At 38.4% G+C, this 22,164-nt stretch overlaps 1 protein-coding gene across 4 annotated transcripts; it reads left to right on the top strand.

The window, feature by feature from the left end:
• Window positions 1–606: 606 nt before the first annotated feature.
• tp73 (tumor protein p73) lies at window positions 607–21,975 on the top strand. Of its 4 annotated transcripts, none has more exons than XM_040047749.1 (14): window positions 607–731; window positions 932–1,027; window positions 2,029–2,179; window positions 7,894–8,142; window positions 14,954–15,140; window positions 15,430–15,545; window positions 16,101–16,210; window positions 16,327–16,469; window positions 17,086–17,174; window positions 17,359–17,486; window positions 17,921–18,087; window positions 18,189–18,321; window positions 19,745–19,838; window positions 20,202–21,975. In XM_040047749.1, exons 2-14 carry the CDS (start codon window positions 969–971, stop codon window positions 20,598–20,600), a joined length of 2,025 nt encoding a protein of 674 aa, XP_039903683.1. In that variant the 5' UTR covers window positions 607–731; window positions 932–968; the 3' UTR covers window positions 20,601–21,975. The 4 variants fall into 4 exon arrangements, with proteins under 4 accessions (XP_039903683.1, XP_039903684.1, XP_039903686.1 ...); XM_040047750.1 differs by having other exon boundaries at window positions 17,921–18,075; XM_040047752.1 differs by lacking the exons at window positions 607–731; window positions 932–1,027; window positions 2,029–2,179 and adding an exon at window positions 6,815–7,086.
• The last annotated feature ends 189 nt before the right edge of the window (window positions 21,976–22,164 follow it).

Raw genomic sequence — 22,164 nt, forward strand, 5'->3', positions numbered from 1 at the left:
GTTTATTTATGTAGCTACTGCAATTTACTTCTCTCAGCCTTGCACCTTTGCCACAGTTTTTGCCACAATCCTGCAGAGGGGTTACTAAGGAGATGTGACGCCGCCATGGTGGGCAGCAGTGGGTAGGCCCACAAAAAAATGTTTGTAGGACCAAATATGCCCGACAGGATTTTCAGTTGGATGTGTTCGTCAGCAAATCGAGCTGGAGACTCAATGGAAAATCAAGACATCCCCTTATCGCCTTTCCCGGTAGGCCTGTAGTCCGGTTATGCTTCTATTCTAGGTTTTTGCAAACGAGGCTAACTTTGACAGCTCGATACTTATTTAACACTGCAAACATGCCCGGATGTGACGAGTACCTTCCTAAATTTCCACAATCATGCCATCATTTTAACTTAACAAGCGGCGATACTATGTTTTCTGAATAAAGTTGCGTTAATCTTGCGAACCGTGAAGACCACTTCGCTCAGGAAACCAGATGCGCATCTACTCAGAGCTATCCTGACTTGCGTTTTTACTTAGGCGACTCCAGTCTGAATACATTTTCGAGTTGTAGTGCAGGCGTTATTTCCAGACAGAGACGGAGGATGTGATGTTCAGCCTTTGAGGGACAGAAGCCTCCCCTCGGAGTGAGACGGTGATGAGTCAGGCAGGCCCGGGCAAGCCCAGGCCCCACGACACCTTGTGCCACCTCAGTGGGACTACATTAGTGCGATCACACCTGGATGAATGTGCGTTTGTGTTTTGAACTTTTGTCTAATATATTTTTTAACATGGGAAAAAAACGACCATATATTTGGACTTGCACGTTTTAGTTTTTTAAGTTAAAAGTCAGTTTTTCGATAATTGTTTCAGTAACTGCCGCCCTACATTTTTAATTAAGAAAAGAGATCTTTGTGTAACTGTCCGTGCCTGTGTGTGTTCTTTGTAGAGTGGTCTGCCCCTCGCCAGACTACCCATCCTCTAAGATGTCCCAGTCCACTGTTACTGAAGAAGGAGGCACCTTTGAACACCTGTGGAGCTCCCTGTGAGTGTCAACATCACTGAAAACTGATATACTTCCCATCATGTTTTCCAAATTATATAATGATCTGATTAAAAATGTAAGTGTATCAAGTTAATTATATGATATATCTCTCCATTATCTAAAATATTATTTTCTTACAAATTACAATTCCTAATATGTGATTAATTTTAATGCCACAATTTTATACATAATATGAAGGAAAGTGAAGTCTTTTTTCTGTATAACACAGTGAAATTATTAAATATGTTTACTAGAGCTAAAGATAAATACTTGCCTTATCTAACAGCTGATTTATTTTTTTTCCTCTGTGTGGGCATTATTCAGCAAACGCTAAAAAGTACTGCTGTGTTTTAATACTTATTGGTTAAAAAATGACAATATTTCTTACTGCATAATGCACACAAAAAGAACAAAACTGTCACTATGAGAATTCAGATTTGATTTCTCATGTTATGATATTTTATTATTTTGGATGACAGATTATTTATGCAAGTAGGATGATATCTTTAAATTCACAAATTTGCTAAGAAAAAAGTATATTACCATAAAATTATTTTTTGTTATCAGATATTTCATTTTTATTGCGCTGAAAGAATAAAGATAAGCAAATAGTCCAAAATCTTTAAACTAAGCAGCAAGAGAAAAAGGGGGAAAACCAACATTTGCCTGCTGTCTTCCTTCTTAAGACACACAGCAGGAAATCTACAGCTGGAAGGCTCAAAAAGAAAAGAATCGGGTTGTATAATAATTGATCGCAAGGAATATAAAGGATCATATTTGGTTACAATTTAAGGAAGAAAGGATAAAAAATGATAGTACTTGGTAGAGATAAAGGGTATACTTGTATTCTATGACTTACATGGATAAAAAGTCTTTTTTTTTCAAACTCTTCTTTTTATATAATTCTCTCTATTATATGATACAAAAACACACTTATGCTATAATTACTTATTGAAATCCCACATCTCAATAATCATCTTATATGCATTGTGTGTTCACAGAGAGCCAGACAGTACCTATTTTGAGCTCCCCCCAGGCAGCCAGCCAGGTGAACAACCAGTGCCGTCTACCAGCAACCCGGGGAACCACCACAGCACTGCAGAGGTCTCCATGGATGTCTATCATATGAGAGACATGAACGAGAATGTTATGGTAGGAAAATGAGTTCATCTCACACATTGTGGTCAGACTTTGCTTTTATATAGAATCTGTTAAGTTTTTCTTGTCATTATCGGATGTGGTAGTTTATCTTGTGAGAACACACGCACACATCTAGGAATGTTTTTTTTGTCTACTTGTATTTTCCCTCCAGTGCTGAGGAGATTCCCTTCTGTGTTGTTTCCCTCTCCTCTGCAGCTTTTTCCCTCTCTATTTCCCTTCTGGGTGGCCTTTAGGGACTGTGAGGTGTGTGTGTGTGTGTGTGTCTGCGTGGAGAATGGTCATTAAATATCAAGCAACAGCCCCTTGCTGCTCCACTGCAGAACCATCTGTAGGCTGGGGTGTGTCTGTGTGTACATTACAAGCATGCACACACGGTGCAGGTGTATTCACCTGCTGGGCTTACCATCCACAGAAAAAAATGCATTTTTTTTTACATTCCAATTTACAAAAAAACCCAATTGGGAAACCTAAAAAAGTGACCAAAACATAGTATAATGTACTGCAAATTCTTTAAAACTTATATATATCACAATATGAAAGACAGACATTTTCGTTGTTTCTTGAAGAATGCAGTTATTTTTAACAAGACTCTGTAAAGTCCTGTGAATCTTTTTCTTTGACTATCAGTCTCTCACATCACTGTGGAGGAATTGTGGCCCTCTTTTCTTTACAGCCTTGCTTCAGCTCATTAAGGTTTGGAGGCATTTGTTTATGCACCAAAGCATTTACTTGGGTTGAGGTTGGCTGATTCTTTTCTTTTTTAGCCTTTCAGTTGTAGATTTCCTGCTGTGCTTGGGATCATTGTTAGATGACCAAATTTCAGCTAAGGCCTTAGCTATCAGACAGATGGCCTCACATTTGACTCTAGAATACGTTGGTATGGTTGATTCAATGACTGCAAAATAATCAGGTTCTGTGCTTGACAGCTGCTATGTTCTTCTTAGATGGGAGAGGCTTTCTCTGGGCAACCATTCCACACCTGCCATACCTGTTCGGTCCTTTTCTAATTCTACTGTTACCTAAGGTCTGCAGAATTTGAGATGTAGCTCTTTTTGGGGAATTTCTTTTAGTCTTTTATATTCTAATTTTGAGATGAATTTACACAAATGTCCACTCTTAGGAAGATTGTGGAATTGTGCTAAATGATTTAGCGCAGAACACAGGCAAAATGTAAGCTTTTATAGAGGTGTCACACTTGCCGGTGATCCATTCATTCTTATTTAAGGATTTCATAGAGTCCTGTGAAATCTTGCTCATTTTCAGTTTGATGTCTGCAGAATTAAAAGGTCAGGACAAGGTCACATTTCTCACTGTGCGACATACATTTTTATTCCAACAATAATTTACTTCTGGGAGACTCTAACAGCGTCAATATTATGGATTACCCTAATTATTCATAAGATGATGAAGATTGCAGGGCTTTTCCATTATTTAATTGCTCCCTTTTTTGACAATGTTTTGCTACCATCAAATTCAAAATGAGCTTAAAAATGTACAAATAGATTCAAAATACAGATAAATTAAAAAATCTGTTTCACTTATGGTGTCTTTTGAGTAAAATATTATAAATGAGCTTTAAATTATTTGAATACATTTCACACTTGAATTCTGTTTACACGGTCTTCCAGCTGAGTCAACAGCAGTTTTATCAGTTAATTTATTCTCAGTTTTCTTACAGTTTCTTTTACAGTTTTTACAAAATTTATTATAATATACACTTTCATTTTGCCTAATTGTTCACTCCAACCACTTGATCTTTCAATATGAAATCAAAAGGAACTCCCAGCTACACTCAGGGTCCCCCCCCCCCTTCTTCTGATCTGGAGTATTGGTCAGATATAATCTTTATTTGGGCAAGTCTGGGCCTGCCAAGCTGGTTAATGAATAGTCATGAGAGAAAGAAAAGAGGTGGAGCAAGGATTTGTTGTTAGATGCAGAACAAGGAGAAGGCCCAGTAAAGTAAGGGAAACAAGTGGAGAACAGAGACAGGACATCTTTTTTCCCTCCATCATGCCCTGCTCTAGAGCAGGTTCACCTAGCAATGGAGAACTCAGCTATTACAGTCACCCTTGAACAGAGTCTTATGAGAGACATCGTAGAAACACAGCTTATTTTTTTAGAAGCTCTAAGATGCTGTTGGATATGGTAAGTGAACGAGTGTAATTTGCTGATGTTGGGTCATATTCCTTCCTTTTTGCTTTTGGAAACTGCACACTTAGAGGAGAATATCTCATATTACTTTGTTTGAAACTTGGTGTTCGTTGTAGAGCAACTGTTTTTCAAGTCAATGGCAGTGCTCATTACTCATCATGCTGTTAAGACGCATGGATGTGTAAGATGTGCTTGAATTGGAGCTGCTCTTGAATTAAAACAATTTGATTAGTTTGGTGGAAAGATGGAGATAGTTTTATCACTACTTTGACAAACTGGATTATTATGGAAATTCTATGATAAAGCACAAGCAGAACTCTCAAACACATCCTTATCATACCACTATATTCCAATATTAATCACTGGGTTTTAGAAATTGACCAAAACATTAACGTGATTTACTTTCTGCTTGAAAATTCTCTACAGAGAATTACAGCGTCTACAGATCACTGTGAAAATGAAATTTATATCCTATTCCTGCTCTTTGGAGATATTCCCAATAGAGGGCAACCTTCTTACACTGCACACCACTCTTTACCTCCACTTCTCCTCACCTCTGTTTAACATGGCTGGTGTCGTTTAGACATGCTTCACTTTTGATATAATACCAGACCATTCATTTATGAGTTATTCTTTTTATGAGTTATTCAGTTATTCTTTTTGGTCATGCTGTTTCCTTAAATCAGTTGGAAAATATAAATAGTTGGGATATTGTGTTGTTAAGTGCTGAAAGCTGTTTCATTGAGTAAGTGGCTCTGAAAACAGGTCATTAGGATTTAAACTGTCTCTTTATCCTCAGCCTATTATGTTTCACTCATCTTGACAGGTGAAGGTTGCTGCTGCTGCCTGAAGTAAATGTTTTAAGCCTTTAAAACTTTTCTTTGAGTGGCAGCTACCAGGATGACTGCCCATAGGGGACATCAGACGCTGCTGGGCTGGGAAGTGTAAACACTTAGACACATCGTATCGCGCAAACACATTTACTCACATAGTTGCAGTGGAGGTTTTAGCTCTGTTTCAACTTGTTATGGATTGAGTTTAGGTATTAAGACCAAGCACAACGCACCTGTGAGTGTGAGTCTCTCTTGCTCTCTCAGTGTGTGTGTGTGTGTGTGTGTGTCTATGTGGGGGCGTAGGCGTGGGTGTGTGTGGCGTTTTCTGTTGTTGACACATACACCTGGGCTTCTCTTGTGCCTCTAAAGCCCCTTTGATAATACCTATTAGATGGAAAATTTCAAAGGTGGTAAGCGCTAAGATACTAGAGGGATGTCAGAGTGATTTGTGTGCACTTTTCATGAGAAGACAAAAAAAGCATTAATGCTGATATTTGTCATGTTTTTTTTTAAAAAAAAAAAGGATATGCACGTTCATCTAAGTTGATGCTATGAATGTGCTTCTTTCTGTTGTAAGATTATACATTTAAGACATTTGATATGAATGCTGGGAATTACATTGCATGTCTATTAAGCATCAATTAATTTTCCCTCTTTATCTGTTTATCCCAGTTGTATCCTGTGTGAGGTGCCATCTCACATAAACTCAAGTTAGTGTCAATGTATGGCTCCAAAGTCCCACGCATGCGTGCATCCTCATTTAACCTGCATCGTTTGCATTAAGTCTTGGACATTGACCTGTGCTTTTGCTTTCAGCTGCTGAACCGTGGCATAGAAACACACGAGGTTTACGTATCCTTGTGTAACTGTATTAAATTTTGTGTCCTTGTAAGTTTCAGCGCTCAAACTTAAAGTAATAAGTAGAAGAGCCCTGGGGAACGATCGTGTGGTGAAGTGATCCAATAGTTTCAGTTTATGGTGAAAGTGAATAGAACAAGACACAATAATGAAAAAAGGAGAAGTGCAGTGGTGGGCCAGGTAAATGATCACTCAGCTTTCCAGTGTGACACATGATTCTTCAGATAAATGTCCCTGTGAATTCAGATTCATCTCAGATTCATCTTACTTCCAGTCACAGTTTATAGATTTTTCAACTAGTCCCAGTCTGAGAATTTATAAGTGGTATAACCGCTTTTGTGCTAATTAAATATTACTACGCTAATCCACCTTCCCACACAACCTTAGATGAAACAGTTTGTTTAATAATATTCACTGTAATTACATGCTCATGGATGGATTTTGACTTAAGCGAGTTTCATCCTTCTTTATTAAGGCTACCAAAGTTTTGAAAAGTCTGTGCTAATTTAATGTTGTATTGATTGTGGGGGTACGACTGAGTGGCGGGGGTATCTGACCCTTGAACGCTTATCCTTTCATATGCTGTTCTTCTTGCCTCTCTCTCTGTCTCTGTCTCTGTCTCTCTCTCTCTCTCTCTCTCTCTCTCTGTCAAACCAGACAGTGTTTACTTAGTGCAGGCCTTCACAAGGTGTTTTGGAGCATGTGTGTACATGCACCCCGGCATTGCCGTCTATGTCCGGGCATGCCATAATTAGAATGTCGTACAATTTTTTGGGTTCCCATCCCTCTTTCCCTTTCTGCTTCTCTCCTCTCATCTCAGTCTATCGTTTCTCTCTCTCCTCACCAGTCCTCACCTTTCTTCCCTGTCCTGGCAGTACATGCGCCTATGTGTGAGTGAGTGAGCGTGGTATGTCCACTGATGCACACCTTGCTTGAACTCTGTGGTTAGGCTCTGGTCCAGCACTCTCTTTGGTTTGCTGTGTTTGGACGTTTGACTGACTGAAGATTTGACAAATGAGACCAAAGCAGTAGAGGATGTACTACGTGAAGAAGAAGGTAAAGGCTTTTGTTTTTGTTTGGTTTTGGAGGGGTTTTTTTGTGTATGTGTGTGGAATAGAAACGGTTCAACTGGAAGCTGCCATCAGCTTCAGTTGTTTGACACGTGCACAATGCGGGCAACAGGGATGAATCCAGGAATGTGTTTTCACACTAAAGATTATTTTTGGTTTTCAGAATATTCTTTGCTGCCGACTTTTTCTTGTTCTGTCTCAGTCAACTGACTATCTGTTGGTTTCATGTTATTCACAGATTGTTTTATTTTGAAGAGCAGGAGGTAGACTGTGGTGGACTGCAGCTTGTGTTTTCTGACCTTTTTTGAAATCACATGTTTTTAATACGGTTTCCTTCTACTGTAGCTTTTGAGTTTAAAAACAAAATGCAGGCCTCACACGAGACACTAGCAGAGTTCAGTACATCAAATCTTTTTTTTCATCCATCATACCGAAGAGAGAAAAGAGAATGGCAGGCAATTAGGCAGATCACTCCTGTGTTTTACAACTCTACACCTCTTATAGCCCCGAGGAAGGTACAGTGTGGGCCTCACTGCAAGTGCCATTCACAGATTCACCTCTACACACCTGTTGATGTCGTTTTTATGTATAAATCATAAAATAGTTACGCATGCCCCCACACACACTGTGCATCACACGCACTACCCACATCTCCCTTCCAAGTGTAACCCGACCTTCCTTTGAGCCTCTAAGCCCCTGTCTCTGTGACACCTCTACCTGTGTCCTCCCTCTGCCTTTTCCCCTCCCTACCTCTTCACCTCCCTCATTGCCTTTTCTCTTCATTTCTTCACAGTCCCAGTACAACTTGCTGAGCAGCAGCATGGAGAGTCTGGGGAGCCGTGCGACATCCACCAGCCCCTACAGCTCCGAAAACGCCTCTTCGTCGGCCGTGCCCACCCCCTCACCTTACTCCCAGCCCAACTCCACCTTTGAGGGCTTGTCGCCTGCCCCTGCCATCCCTTCTAACACCGATTACCCTGGGCCACATGCCTTCCAGGTGTCCTTCCAGCAGTCCAGCACAGCCAAGTCAGCCACATGGACCGTGAGTATATACACACACACACACAAACACACTGTTGTGGCTATGATGTGTGCTGGTGTATGTCTGTGCATGCAGGCTTCTCTTACTCTTTCTAGCTCTCTGTCTTACTAAGTAACTCCCTCGAACACACATAAACATGCACACAAAGACACTCGTTCACATGGACACTCACTCAAGTCAGTACATGTGCAGGCGTGCTATGTGTAAGCGAAAGTAGCGCACGACTCAGTGATTCATCTTGTCCTGTACTCACCTTTTATGAGTCTGTTCTGTGGTAGTCTTTTGGAAGACTTTGTTTGGTTTCTTTAAGCAGTTCGAGTGAGAAATAAAAATATCATATCATATGAGTTTATGTAATTTAGAGGTTATTTTGATTAATATATTTTGGTGTACTGTCTTTGAGTATATTAGAAATTGCTGCCTCATGTGTTGTTTCACTTTGTCAGTGCAATAATCCATTTTAATGATAATGTAATTACACAAATAGTATTTTAAGGTTGCTTGATTATGGCAAAAATCATCGTCATGTTTTGGGTTTTTTTGGTCAATATCAATAGGTCTTTATTTATAGCCAATGCCTGAACAGATTGTAGCACAACTTCCAAAATATAGACATTGTGTTATTTTCTTAGCTGACTGTAACTGCGTGTAGACTGATTTCTACTTGATTGAACTGGGATAAAAATTCACATTGGATGTGATGTTTGCCTCTTCTACTCCTCTAGAATGAGCTACATTAACAGCTTTCAGCTGGAATTCAAACTTTTGAGGTAGTATTTTAAAAAATAATAAAAAAAAATCAGAGGAATATGAGTATTGGAAATTTACACGCCAATTATCAATTCTAATGAACGCAATGCACACAACTACTTTGTGATGTGATTGTGGTGAGGGGTAGGTGAAATAGAGGCTGTGTGTGTTGTTATGACCTGATGAGAAGTCTGTTCTCCTCAAAAAGTGTCACCTCCAACTGTCTCACAGTTGACCTCCCAGAAACAAGTGAAAGATAAAGCACACTTCCTTCTGTGTGTGTGTGTGTGTGTGTGTGTGTGTGTGTGTGTGTGTGTGTGTGTGTGTGTGTGTGTGTGTGTGTGTGTGTGTGTGTGTGTGTGTTTGTCTCTGTGTGCATTGAGGCCTGTGAATGTGTCTGTGTGATAGATTGAGATCCTCTGCGTATGTGTTTGCTAAAGTTAATCATGCATGGTGAGCTTCTTCATTCAGCCCTCAGTGATGTAAGAAGATCCTCCTCTGGACATTGGAACTGTGGTCTTTGACCTGTTGCTTTTCTTTCTCTGTCTCTTTCTTCCTCCGGTCTTAGCACACACTCATGGCTGTCACCTCTGGCGCCTAAAGTTCCCCCTCTTCTCTCCTCTGCTCTTCTCTCCTGCCCTTGAGTATACCTGTCATCTCCTTTGTCTAACTTCTATTCTCATCCATTTCATTAAATCTTCTGCCAAAACACATCCACAGAAACCAGAGAAAGCATGCACAAAAATATTAGTTTGACCTGATGACTTACTGCCATGAAATGATCCGAAAACTTGTTGTGACCTGTTTGGTTTAATGTGATACTTACTATTTACCTTGCCTTTTTCTACCTAACGTGCCATTTTAAAGTTCAGAATACATCTTTTGACTTCATTCAGAAAGTACATAACATCCGAAAAAGAACTCTAACAATACCATTTAGCTTTGAATTAAAAAATCAATAAAAGCCTGCCAACAGACCTCTTGTTTTTACAGCAAAACTCTTAATAGTTTTTGAAAACTGTATTTTGCTACAATTTTAACAGAACAGAAGAGAAATATTTTTTTTTAACTGCCTAACAATTTAAGTTATAGCCTCTTGCGTGCGTGTGTGTGTGTGTCTCTGCGCTATAAGAGGAGAAACAAAGGAGTGTTTGACTGGCACACGACTTAAGATACAAATGATGAGGCAGCAGAAAAGGATTGTGAGGAAACCTGTGATTATTCAGATGCCTCTGCTGCCATTAAACAGGAGGGATTAGAACAAAAAGAGAGACTGGGTGATTGCTCATAGCTTTGGTGGAGTTTACTGTAATGCTTTGTTTTATCTTGAATGCCTGATTATAAGACCGGCAAATTATAAGTGTTATTATATAGCTATGGAAAAAAGAAAATGTTTAATCTGTGAAATGACGGAGTATGATAATATATGATTTTCTACTGTATAAAGCATTGATTTCTTTAAAGGAAGTGTTACAGATAGTTAAAAAAGAAGTTCACCACATGTAATACCTACAGAATATGCAGCCGTTTGAGTTAAAACATCCTGGAATATAGACATAAACTCTTTCCCAATAAAATGACAACATATTTACATTTTACTGAAAGTGAAGTAAATAATTTTACTGAAAGTGAAGTAAATAAAACAATAATCAGAAAGAAAAGGCATTCCAGTCAAGCCTCTCAGGATGACTACATTTCTACTAATGGTAGGGGATTACCCAAAAGATTGCATGAGGATTTATGTGTGTCTGAAATGTGGATGCAAATATGGGTGTGCGTATTTATGCGAAATTCAGTAAAAGACCCAAGTTTGAACTTGTTTGGAAAAAAGGGATGACTATAAGACTGAGTCACCTTGTCTGAATGTAGAAAACAGGAGTTTCATGTGTATTCCTTGTGGCCTCAGGCAATGTGGAATACCAAATGGCGTAGGGGCATATTCAATACGAGCAGCTTCCTAGCTGCCCTTCTTCATGCTCCTCTGCCTTTTCCTCTCAAGGGAAGATATCTACTTATTCCATTGAGCATTTTTCATTAAATCCCTTCGTCTCACATTCCACGTTATCAGTTTAATCAGAATTGCTGCCATTATTTTTCATAGTAGGGATTATCTGATTACTGGGGGTTTCTCCTTAATACTGTAAGGTCTTTGCCTCGAAGTGACTATTGTTGTGACTTGGCACAGAATAAATAAACTTGACTTGACATCATTAGTGACTGACAAAGCATTCGATTGTGGTATATAGAACTTGTCATTAGATTAGTCCAACTCTGGTACCTTTCAAAGGAAAAGAGACGAGAAGTCAGGTGAACACAGAGGAGGAGACACAATCCTGGTTTTCTCATCTATCAAAGTATTTCCACATAGAGTTAGTCCATCCAAACCCATGTTAAGCTGCTCTGGCAATCAACCCCCCCCACCCCCATCCACGTCTAGTCAAGACAGCATCCATTAGTGATAATAGCTCTGAAACTCTGCCGCTCTCCTGCCCCTTGAAGATGATTCTTCTGCTTGGATGCAGGCAAGCATCACCATGGCTAGAAATAAGATCTAACACCTTAGTATTGTCATATAATAAGACCCCTTTCCATACAATCAGACTTTAGTTTGTGTGTAAGTGTATATGAACATGCATGAGTGTTTGTGTGTCTGTCTGTGTGTGTGCAGTATGTGGCAGTAGTAGGAAGGGGTGTGATACACTCAGGATGCAGGCTCGAGCATGCACTACACAGCGGCTTGTCAGAAGCTGCTCTTCCCAGCTATTAGCCTCTCTCCGTTAGGACACACGTCCCAACATGTTCTGCACAATGCATCCCTCCCTTCCTTTCCTGATGCATCATCCAAAGCCACATCACCATTGGTTTTCCTGCCAAGCATCAAATGTGGGAAACCAGAGTTGATGAGAAAGAGAATTCACACATTTGGGACGCATGACATTTCACAGGGGAAATAAATGTGCTCCTAGTTGGAGGACTGATCGTTTTGTGCTGTAAAACAAGTGCTTTTGTAGTATACAGTGTTTAAAGAAATCAGCCTAATCAGCTAATATCTTAACTAATTTCACTATAGAACAGGGGCTCTTGTTGATGTTCTGGACTCTGAATTGATAACAGCTAAGCGCCACAGAGAAAGCTAATATTTTAAGCATTAGGTCATGCTGTGTGTCCCATAATACTCTGTGAAACACAGTGTTTATGTTAATACTCTAAAGGAGTTAACCGTAAGACTCCATGGACTGTGCATGTAGCTACTTGAAAATCACTAAAGTCGAATGGTTTTATCTTATTTATGTTTTATTTATTTAAATGTTTTTTTAATAGGCTCTTATGGTTCCCTCGCAGCCTAAGCTTTACTTTTTGGATTAGACAAAAAAGATTACTATATTGTAAGATTGTAATTCATTATGGTTCATTAGACCTTTTAACATGGGTGACTTTTAGGTTTCCTATACTAATTTACTTCCAATACACGATGATTACAGTGTATGAAAAGTCAGCTTATATGGTACTGTATATCAGCTCACTGTGTCTGTGTGTGTATGAATGTACATAAATAAATCTGATATTTGTTACGAAAATTTACAGCGGGCAAGCTGCTGCCTGTGAGTATGGATGACAGTTTGGCAATTAACACCTCTTCTCAAGGAACCTGTCAGGGCCTGTCTCCATTGGTCCACCGTGTAGAAGCAAAGATGAATAGATGAATGGATGGATGGATGAATAGATGGATGGACAGATGGCAATAAAATTCCTGTCCCTACCATTATGGCATAATTTTCTAAACTTGATCAGACAAGAGTCTTTTGGTGTGGATTTATGTATGTTTCTGACCAAGACAAACATGTGAGCTTCTAATACAGATCTAATACACTTTTACTGCAGTAAATCACAAACTCTCAAAATGACACACTGACCAAAGGAAATACAACATGTACATTAAAACAATGTTTTGGCAGTGGCTAAAAGCACTGTTCGCAAAACTTGTCCATCTGAAAGTCAGAAAGAATATTATAAGAGTTAACAATTTATCACAAAAGCAGTCGATCAAAAAACAGTTTTCACTAAATTGGTGAAGCTTTTACTTAATTTTCAAGTTTCCTAAAAGTTTCATTTAGGAAACTTTAAATGAAAAAAAATGAGACCACTATTTATCCGAACAACTTTAAACACAACACTACACTTCTTTTGATTTCCAGCAGGATACGTGCCAAATTTCTCCTTTTCTTGCAAGAAAAGCATAAACAGACAGATGTGTATACAGAGATTGCTTCGTTCCGTTTTTAAAATAATTAATTGTATTCTTACAATTTATTCTTTTACCCCTCTGTCCATTTTTAATTTCCTTTTCTCAGTCACCACAAGATTTATTCCAACTCAGTGACAAAGCAACTAATCCAAGTTTGGCATATTTGTTCTCCTTCTCTTCCTCTTCCTCTCTACTCTCTCTGCCTTTTTTGTGTTTTGAAACAAAGCCCAACTTGTCCATCACTCATCTTTTCCTGCATCAGATACTGCAGTTCTTTTAATAGCACTGCACTTCTGACACCAATACAGCTACATTTACACACACAGAAATATGTCTGTGTGTGTAAAAATGAAATTTAAAAAAAGTAATAAAGGGCAAAAAATAAACAAAAAAAGAAGGGAAAAGGAATAGTGTGGTCGTGATAGCCGCTGTCTATCAGTTACATCTGAACCAACTCACAAACACGTTCATGTGGCCTTTCCTTTTTATTGTTGGCCTCTGTAATGCAGAGATACGTGAATCCTGAGAGTCAGATAACCTGAGAATGAAATTCTTCACTTTTGTCTAATAAATTTCTTTCTTTACTATCACAAATAATTCTTGTTTGTTTGTTTGTTTGTTTTTAGAATTGCCAACACACTGTCCTATACGTATCATGTAACCTGCCGTGTTCCATGAGTCTCTCTCTATTATTTCTTCTCTCTGTGTTTCTATTTCTTTTTCCTTTCTATAATCTAGAAAATGCAAAGAGACAACTTCACGTGGACTCTTTGTTTTTTTCTTACGCAGCAACACAAATGTTGACCTGCGAGTGCTGTAGTTCTCCCATACGGTACGCATTTGCATTTTAAGCTCACTTTAACAAGTCTACACAGGAAAGAACAGACTTTCTATTTTTTTTCCTGGAAGGTCATAGTTTGATCACAACAGGAGAGATTTTTAAGATTTTGCGATTGTGTTGGGGCATGTTTAGGCCATTTCATTCCTTGTGATGTCTTTGGGTGCATGTGTAATGGCATTTCCACATGCACATTCATGCGAAAGCGCATGTATGTGCATGTGGAAATACTTGTAAACTGAGGAATTAGTGAAGACTGGTTGTGCACAGATCAGCATATTTTTATTTCACTTTAACTAGATGACTGCTACGCTTCCTGTAAGAAACTGTATTTTTCATACTATTGTCCAGAGAGAAGGTGTACAGTTACGCTTTTTCTCTATCACTTGCAGTATCTCACATTACTACCCACAAACTAAGTCTTCTGGGTAATTATCATGTATTCATGCTACACAACATTTACCTTTATAACACAAATGAAAATTTACTGCTGACTGGCTGATGTGTTTCTCTCTTCCATTCATACTCCTCTGCTCTTTATTTGACAACATTTGCTCTCATTCATGGTTTTATGTGGTAATTATAGTGTGCTGCTTTTACACCAAACTTTTTTATTATCATATTACGCAGCTCTTTATCTGTCCACCTTGTCTTCTGTCTCTTAGAGACTTATTTTTTTGTCTGCTGATAGGTGACTTAATTGTAGGTTATTTAATTTTGAGACAACAGTCCCACCTCCTGAAAGATTATTTTTGTAATTATGTCACTAGTAGTGTAATGTGTTCTCTTATTACGTTTATATATAACTATTCTTGAGAGCATGAGACGAAAGTCACTGGAGCAAGACTGCAACGCCTCATCGGCCGTGACCTTTTGATTGATTTGTTTTTGCTTTTTTCACAAGCACATTAAATTCCCATTTATAAGTTCAGACCACTGATTTGAAACTTGACCGCGTGTGTTCTTTCTCTACCCAGTACTCTCCCTTGCTGAAGAAGCTCTACTGTCAGATTGCCAAAACCTGTCCAATCCAGATCAAGCTATCCTCCTCTCCTCCGCATGGCAGCATCATCAGAGCCATGCCCATCTATAAGAAGGCGGAGCACGTGACTGAAGTGGTCAAACGATGCCCCAACCACGAACTAGGACGAGACTTCAATGATGGTACAATCTGCTAATCTCTTCTTTTGAACATAAGTAATTATGCTGACATATTTTATACTTTTTATATGTCTCATTAGTGTTTGGCTAATTCTTGCTTGCATGGGGGACTGCAGAATGAGCATGTAAAATGCAAGTAACAGAGAGCAGCAGAACGTTAAATGCAGTTCACTTAACAACCACAAGCATCATTAAGAACAGCAGTTTTCTGGACATTATACTACACAATAAACTGTACCTGGTATCTGCCAAGTTTAAATAAACCAACTCTCTCTCATGTTTATCTCCTCAGGTCAAGCAGCTCCGGCCAGTCACCTGATCAGAGTGGAGGGAAATAACCTCTGCCAGTATGTGGATGATCCTGTTACTGGCAGGCAGAGTGTCATCGTCCCGTATGAGGCTCCACAGGTTGGTGGTAGTGTACTTGACCTGCAGCGGGTCATAACAGCAGAGATATACATATGCATTGTATCAGGTATTTAAAGATACACAGAAAAAGCCTCTGATAAAATTTAGTTGTTTGTAAAATGGGCATTTTGCAGATATTTCTTTTGTTTTTGGACATTAAGCCAAGAGAAAAGACGAGACATATGATGAACACGTCAAAGAAACAGTCAGCTACAGTTAAGAATTTTAATACGAGGCTCATCTATAAATAAAGATGCCAGACATGTCCACGCAAGCACAAGACTCATCATGTCTGTCATGAAAAAGTTAATATAAAGTACATTTGTCTCTCATCACATCAACGTGCGCTACAACACCTCCCTCTGGTGGTGAATTGGTGTTTTTGAAAAAAAAAATTACTTGAGCGATGAAAAGAAATGAGCTTTTTTAAATACCGAGACCTAAAATGGTGTACAGTTACAGTTACACTTCTCACCGTTATATTATGGTGATATAAGTACTTATGCACTAATGGAAGCAAAGTAAAAACTAAAACCTTGTTGCTCTGTGTTACAGGTAGGGACTGAGTTTACCACCATCCTATATAATTTTATGTGCAACAGCAGCTGTGTGGGCGGCATGAACAGGAGACCTATCCTCATTATCATCACTTTGGAAACCAGGGAGTAAGGCAACAATTCATATTTCATACACAAACAGAGATATTTGGTTTGACATTTCATCACTTTTTTTAAAACATGCTGCAATTAGTACATTTTCTTCTTCTATATAATCTCTGCAGCGGTCAAGTGTTGGGCAGAAGGTCATTTGAAGGTCGGATATGTGCATGTCCGGGCAGAGACCGCAAAGCTGATGAGGACCACTTCAGGGAACAGCAGGCCCTGAATGAGAGTGTGGCCAAAAATGGAAGTGCTAACAAGCGCAGTGAGTTGAAATAAGACTTCATGGGGAAAAAGTTTGTTTTAAATTATAACAGTTAAAGATACAATCATTTTAGCTTTTAAAGTTTCATTCACTTGTGTTTTCCTAATTTAGTTTTCAAATATATAAACAGTCTAGCCCAGAGGAGCATGGTGAATGTCCAAGATCTAAATTTGGACAATAAGTAGTCTCCATAAAGATCAACACACTAACAGCTGAAATCCCAGATATTAAATCTTTTACACCCAATTGAATTGATACTATACTTTGCCATATAATTTCATAACTATTCTTATTTGTAGAATCATATTCTAACTGGTGTACATTCTTATGTGTATTATTGTAGTTTCAGGTCTAAAGTGTGCTACAGTTTCATGTAATGGAAGACTGTAAAATTTTATATGTGTATTGTGGTTCTAAAAAACCCAACTAGGAACAAGGACTTGAAATTAGCAATATTCATACCCCTCTGTATAAATGAAATTAGCAATAATTATGTGCAGCACATCAGCTTCATGTGAAACTGCATCATTGTTGTTATACATCATGCTTGGTTGTTTGCTGTCTAAAACAGTGGTATAAATCTGCTTAATTATGCTTCTGTTTCTCTTATCTGCAGATTTTAAACAGAGTCCAACAAACATTCCCAGTCCAAACATTAACATGAGGAAGAGGCGGCATGGAGAAGAGGAGGTTTACTATATTCCTGTAAGAGCTTTCACACATGTATAATAAGAAAATTTAGATTCATCTATTAGCTTTCTAACTGTCAGACTCACGGTTTGTGAGTTTTTTGCTAATTTATTAAATTGTTGGAACAAAAGCACTATTTTTACTGGACTCAGCAGTCATTGATGGCTTAGGATAACGGTTGTGTCATGTTTGTGTGTAGGTTCGTGGTCGTGAGAACTTTGAGTTGCTGATGAAGATTAAAGACAGCTTGGAACTGGTGGAGCTTGTGCCACAGCAGCTGGTGGACTCCTACAGACAACAAGCACAGCAGCAGCTGCTGCAGAGACCGTGAGTCACTTCAATGCACATACACTCATTTGGCTCTACATATAAAAGTTGTGTTTTTTATTTTATTAGGAACGTGCATCGGATTTGTCCGTTTTGCTGTTGTTCCTGCATGACCATAATATTGTCATTCCAGGTTTAATGTTGCAACCGAGCAACACTCAATAAAAGTAATGTATTACACACTACTTGTTACTTTTTCTTTAAAGTAATGCAGTGCATTACTTAATTATGTCATTCAGCCAAATTTAGGCTACTGATTGTGGTTTGGTTGTGACATTGTTATGATGATGTAGGAACAACATCAACACAGTGCAAAATTCCAAATGCACATTGAGTCTTCTGTATTTCATCAAATTGTAAAGTGTCTGTCATGCTCAGTAACACTGAGACAAACTCTTTCTCTAATCTCTGCAACATTCGTCTTTTTCCGTTAGGAGCCACGTGGCATCACCCTCCTCCTATTCTCCACTGTCCAACATGAACAAGCTGCATTCCCACGGAGGCCTCAGCAAGCCACCCTCAGTCAACCAGCTCACAGGACAGCAGCCCCAGCAACACCACACTGCCCCCTCTTCCATGGCTCATATGGGTGATTATCTATGTGTGTGATTTCGTTTCAAGACATTACTTCCAAAACTGTTACAGTACTTTATCCAAGGTTGCTTCTGTTAGTTTTATTGATCACCCGTCCCTTTCCTACAGGTCCAAACATGCTCAACAGCAACCACATGCAGGCAAATGGAGAAATGAACGGTGGCCACAACAGTCAGAATATAGTGTCTGCTTCTCACTGCAGCCCACCCCCTCCGTATAACCCTGACCCCAGCCTTGTCAGGTACCTCACCCTCCAATGACACTCCTCCTTTACTCACCTGTTAAAAAAAAAAAAAAAAAAAAGGCCGCTTGACAATCAGATGCACTTGTCTGGTTAAATGTAAACTAGTGGCATAAGAATACTTTACTTTACTTGGCCATGTTTACATAGTATTATGTCAAACAGTGTTTTGGAAACGTTCTATTTTGCCACGAAATGTGACAAGATTGAGCTGTTTTTTTGTTTTGTTTTGTTTTTTTTAAACATAATGTTGTGGCTGTTTTGTAAAGGCTTGCAATAACAATACAGATCTGTAAACACCCTTTGAGAGTGCCATAGTGAAGGCCCACTGGAGACTTGGTAACATGGAAAAAATGTGTATACATGGCACAGTTAAAGTGGAAAAGAACGATAAGTAGAAAGGTCAAGTCAGTAATATTTAAAATAAAAGTGAAAAGAACATTTTTTGTTTTGGGGGTTGTTGTTTTTTTCAGTTTTGGCCCCTTTAATATTAAAATGTTCCTGTTCCGTGCAGAAAAAAATGAAAACCAGAACACAGCAAAAAAAAAAAAAAAAAAAAAGAAAAAGAAAAGAAAAAGAAAAAGAAAAACACCAATGCTTTCAGCTGGCTGGATTTATTATTTCAGGTTTCTGCTAGATGCATATAAGTGTTTAAATCACATGTTTATCAGCTCTCATTAAATAATACAGCATAACCTCTCAAGACTTGTAAAACCTCTGCTATGGATTTGTTACCTGCATTTGAAAAGCAGAAACTGTGTGTCTTACCTAGTTCTAAATTCCTTCACACTGACACTGTGTAAACAGCCATTATTTGCAATGCAATGCAATGCAGCAGATTTTTTTCTTCAAAAGAAATGTTTAATTTCTATTTAATTTTAAACTATATTTTTTCTTTTTTCTTTTTAATTAATTTTACTTTTGTAAGCTATTTTGTCCATTTTGCAGTCATATGACTTGCTCTTGCAATTTTAGCATTTTTGATACAGCAGGATTTGTCTTTTTGTTTTTGCAGACTATTATGTTAATTAAACCGTTAAATTGTACAGCTAGCTTCTTTTTCCAGTTACTTTGTATGTTACCAAAACGTTAACATTCATGTATTTATAATAAAGCTTCTTCATCAAAGCAATAATGGCCTTATGAATCATTAATATTGTATAAATGTATGTTTATGGTTTTAATTTCACTACAGTTCTTCAGATGTATAGTTTCTGTATCCTTTAGATCTGTGCCCTAAATCTCCCTCTTATTTTACTTAGAATAAGCTATAGGGACTTGTCCCCCTATAGATATTACTACAGTAAATCCAGAAAATACTTGTTTTTCTCTTTCAGTTTTTCTCAGGAGTAATGTTTTTGTTTAAGTCCCAGTTTTAGGTTGTATCTCTGGTCTAAGCAGGCCTTCTTTTCTCCCCATACAGCTTTCTCACCAGTCTGGGCTGTCAGAACTTCATTGAGTACTTCACTTCCCAAGGCCTCCAGTCTATCTACCATCTCCAAACTCTCTCCATGGAGGTAACCAGTTTGTTCCTGCACATACAATCTACAAGCAGTAGAAATAATAGACATAATAAGAAATGTTACATGTAATTATTAAAACAAATAAAAGAAAGAGAAGAAAAGGTAAAAATGGCAACAAAAAAAGAAACTGCAATAAGAGACACAAAACAGAAAAGTAAAGCAACAAGGTACAAACAAATCCCAGACAATTACTGACCACTAGTGATGATGCAAAGAATTACCTTATTAAGCAGGCTTAATACTTCCTGACTTCCTTTTGCATTTTCAAGCAAACACGTAAAGACACACTCTTATTGCTTTGTGTTTGCTTTTTTGCTACACTCTTGAACTCCTCCAATGTCTGTGTGCCCTCACTAGGATTTGGGTGCGCTAAAGATACCAGAACAGTCCCGCCTCATCATCTGGCGAGGTCTGCAGGACATGAAACAAGGCGCTCCCCTGCAGCTGCCTGCTTCTTCTCATCATCATGACTATCATGGGCAGCAGCTACTTCGCTCTAGCAGCAACATGACTGCCTCCGCAATGGCGGCCATTGGGGCTGCAGGTGGGGAACTGCAACGCCAGCGGGTCATGGAAGCTGTGCACTTTCGCGTCCGCCACACCATCACTATCCCCAACAGGTCCAGCGTTGTTGGGACATCAGGCATGACGGCTGCTGATGAGTGGGCTGACTTTGGTTTTGACATGCCTGACTGCAAGGTGTCACGGAGCAAGCACTCCATCAAGGAGGAATTCATGGAAAGTGACATTCACTGAGACTCAATAAAATCTTGGATCTTCTTTCCCAGAAGTTATTGTCAGCATCAGCTTACTGCAGTGTAACTACGTGACTAGGGTTGTTAAATATGTGTTTAGCTGCTCTTGTCATATTTTGATGATCAACTTTGATCAATTTTGATTCTGAGATATTTTCAGTGTGCTCATGCACTTTCATGTGCAGCCAGAAGTTTGTGCTTGAACTGTTGTTCCATCTAATATTTGAAGATAACATAACAAAGTTTACGTCTTCAGTCTTCAAAGCAAAATGCATTGTAACAATATAATTGTCAAAGCAATGCTGAACACACATGATCTGGACTTTGCTTTTTGGAACGCTGATAAGTGCAAAAGCAATTTTTTTTTTTTTGGTTGCACTGTGCAATAAGTAATAACACATTTTTCTTTTACAGCATATGTGACATTGTTCACAGTAACATAAATGTCAAAAGAGGTAAATCGCCACTGCATTTTGTGTTTAGATGCCAAAAAAAGGTTCTCATCTGACTTTTTTTTTTTTTCTTTAAGTTGTCCTTCACTTGTACAAATGTATATACTTTATCATGTAAATGTTTTGGAGTAGATGTTGTTGGAAATAATAGAGTCAACATGATGTATCTGCTGTTTGAACCAAATGACTAGAACTGGGTAAATCGAATCCATAACTATGGGAACACAATTGTGTATTTTCAGTGGGTATGATAACGTGATGACCGTAATGTGGTTCGGTGTGGTGGTATCGTTTATGTGTAAAAAAGAAAAAAAAAAGTGCTTTGGTGTTAGTAGTTGTACGCTGACACTTATTGTTAAAAATTAGGTATTGCCTAATACGTTCTAGAAAATATGCCGCTCATTATTTTATAGTAACACACTGCAACACAGATAGGAGACAATCAAACAAACAAAAAAAGCATACTCAGTATTATATCTTAATACCAGGGATTAGATTAGATTTGTGAATGGATATTATGCTATCCCTGTACATCAAGAAAACTAGATAATGAGCAGCATTTTTGTCCTTGTATTTGTATTTTGAAAACCTTGCAGGGCAAGGTACTCATAACTTCATTATAGCTGACTCTGTAGCTAATCTTCATGGCACTTGTTTGTAGGTATTTAATAACATTCCACTTTAATTTCTGGATTGCCATCATGAAGCTGAATGGTTCTCTTATTGTGTTATATTTGCTTGACCTTTACTTGTACCAGGGCGAAGGTTTTTGTCTCCCTTTCTAAGGCCCATTCTTGGAAAGACAATTTTTCGTCGTTTTTCATCTCATTATTACAAATGGTCAGAGAGAGAGCACTTTAATGCGATTAAATCATTTAGGTGTTTCAGTATTAACACCACAGTGTAAATAAAAGAATTTCTCCGTTTCTTGTTCTGTTTTTTTTTTTTTTCAAAAGAAAAAAATTGTTTACTGGTGTGTTTTTATTCATGAGCGTTCATTCGTTTCTGCTGTTGTTAAAATCACGAATTAAATTGGTTAAAACGTCTGCCTCTACGGTCTCTTTTTTCAAAGTGACAAGGTTTTCAACCCAGTGGTCGGAAATAGTACTGAAT

This window comes from Simochromis diagramma, unplaced genomic scaffold (assembly GCF_900408965.1).
Source record: "Simochromis diagramma unplaced genomic scaffold, fSimDia1.1 OVJJ01000387.1, whole genome shotgun sequence".
In the NCBI taxonomy this organism is placed as follows: Eukaryota; Metazoa; Chordata; class Actinopteri; order Cichliformes; family Cichlidae; genus Simochromis; species Simochromis diagramma.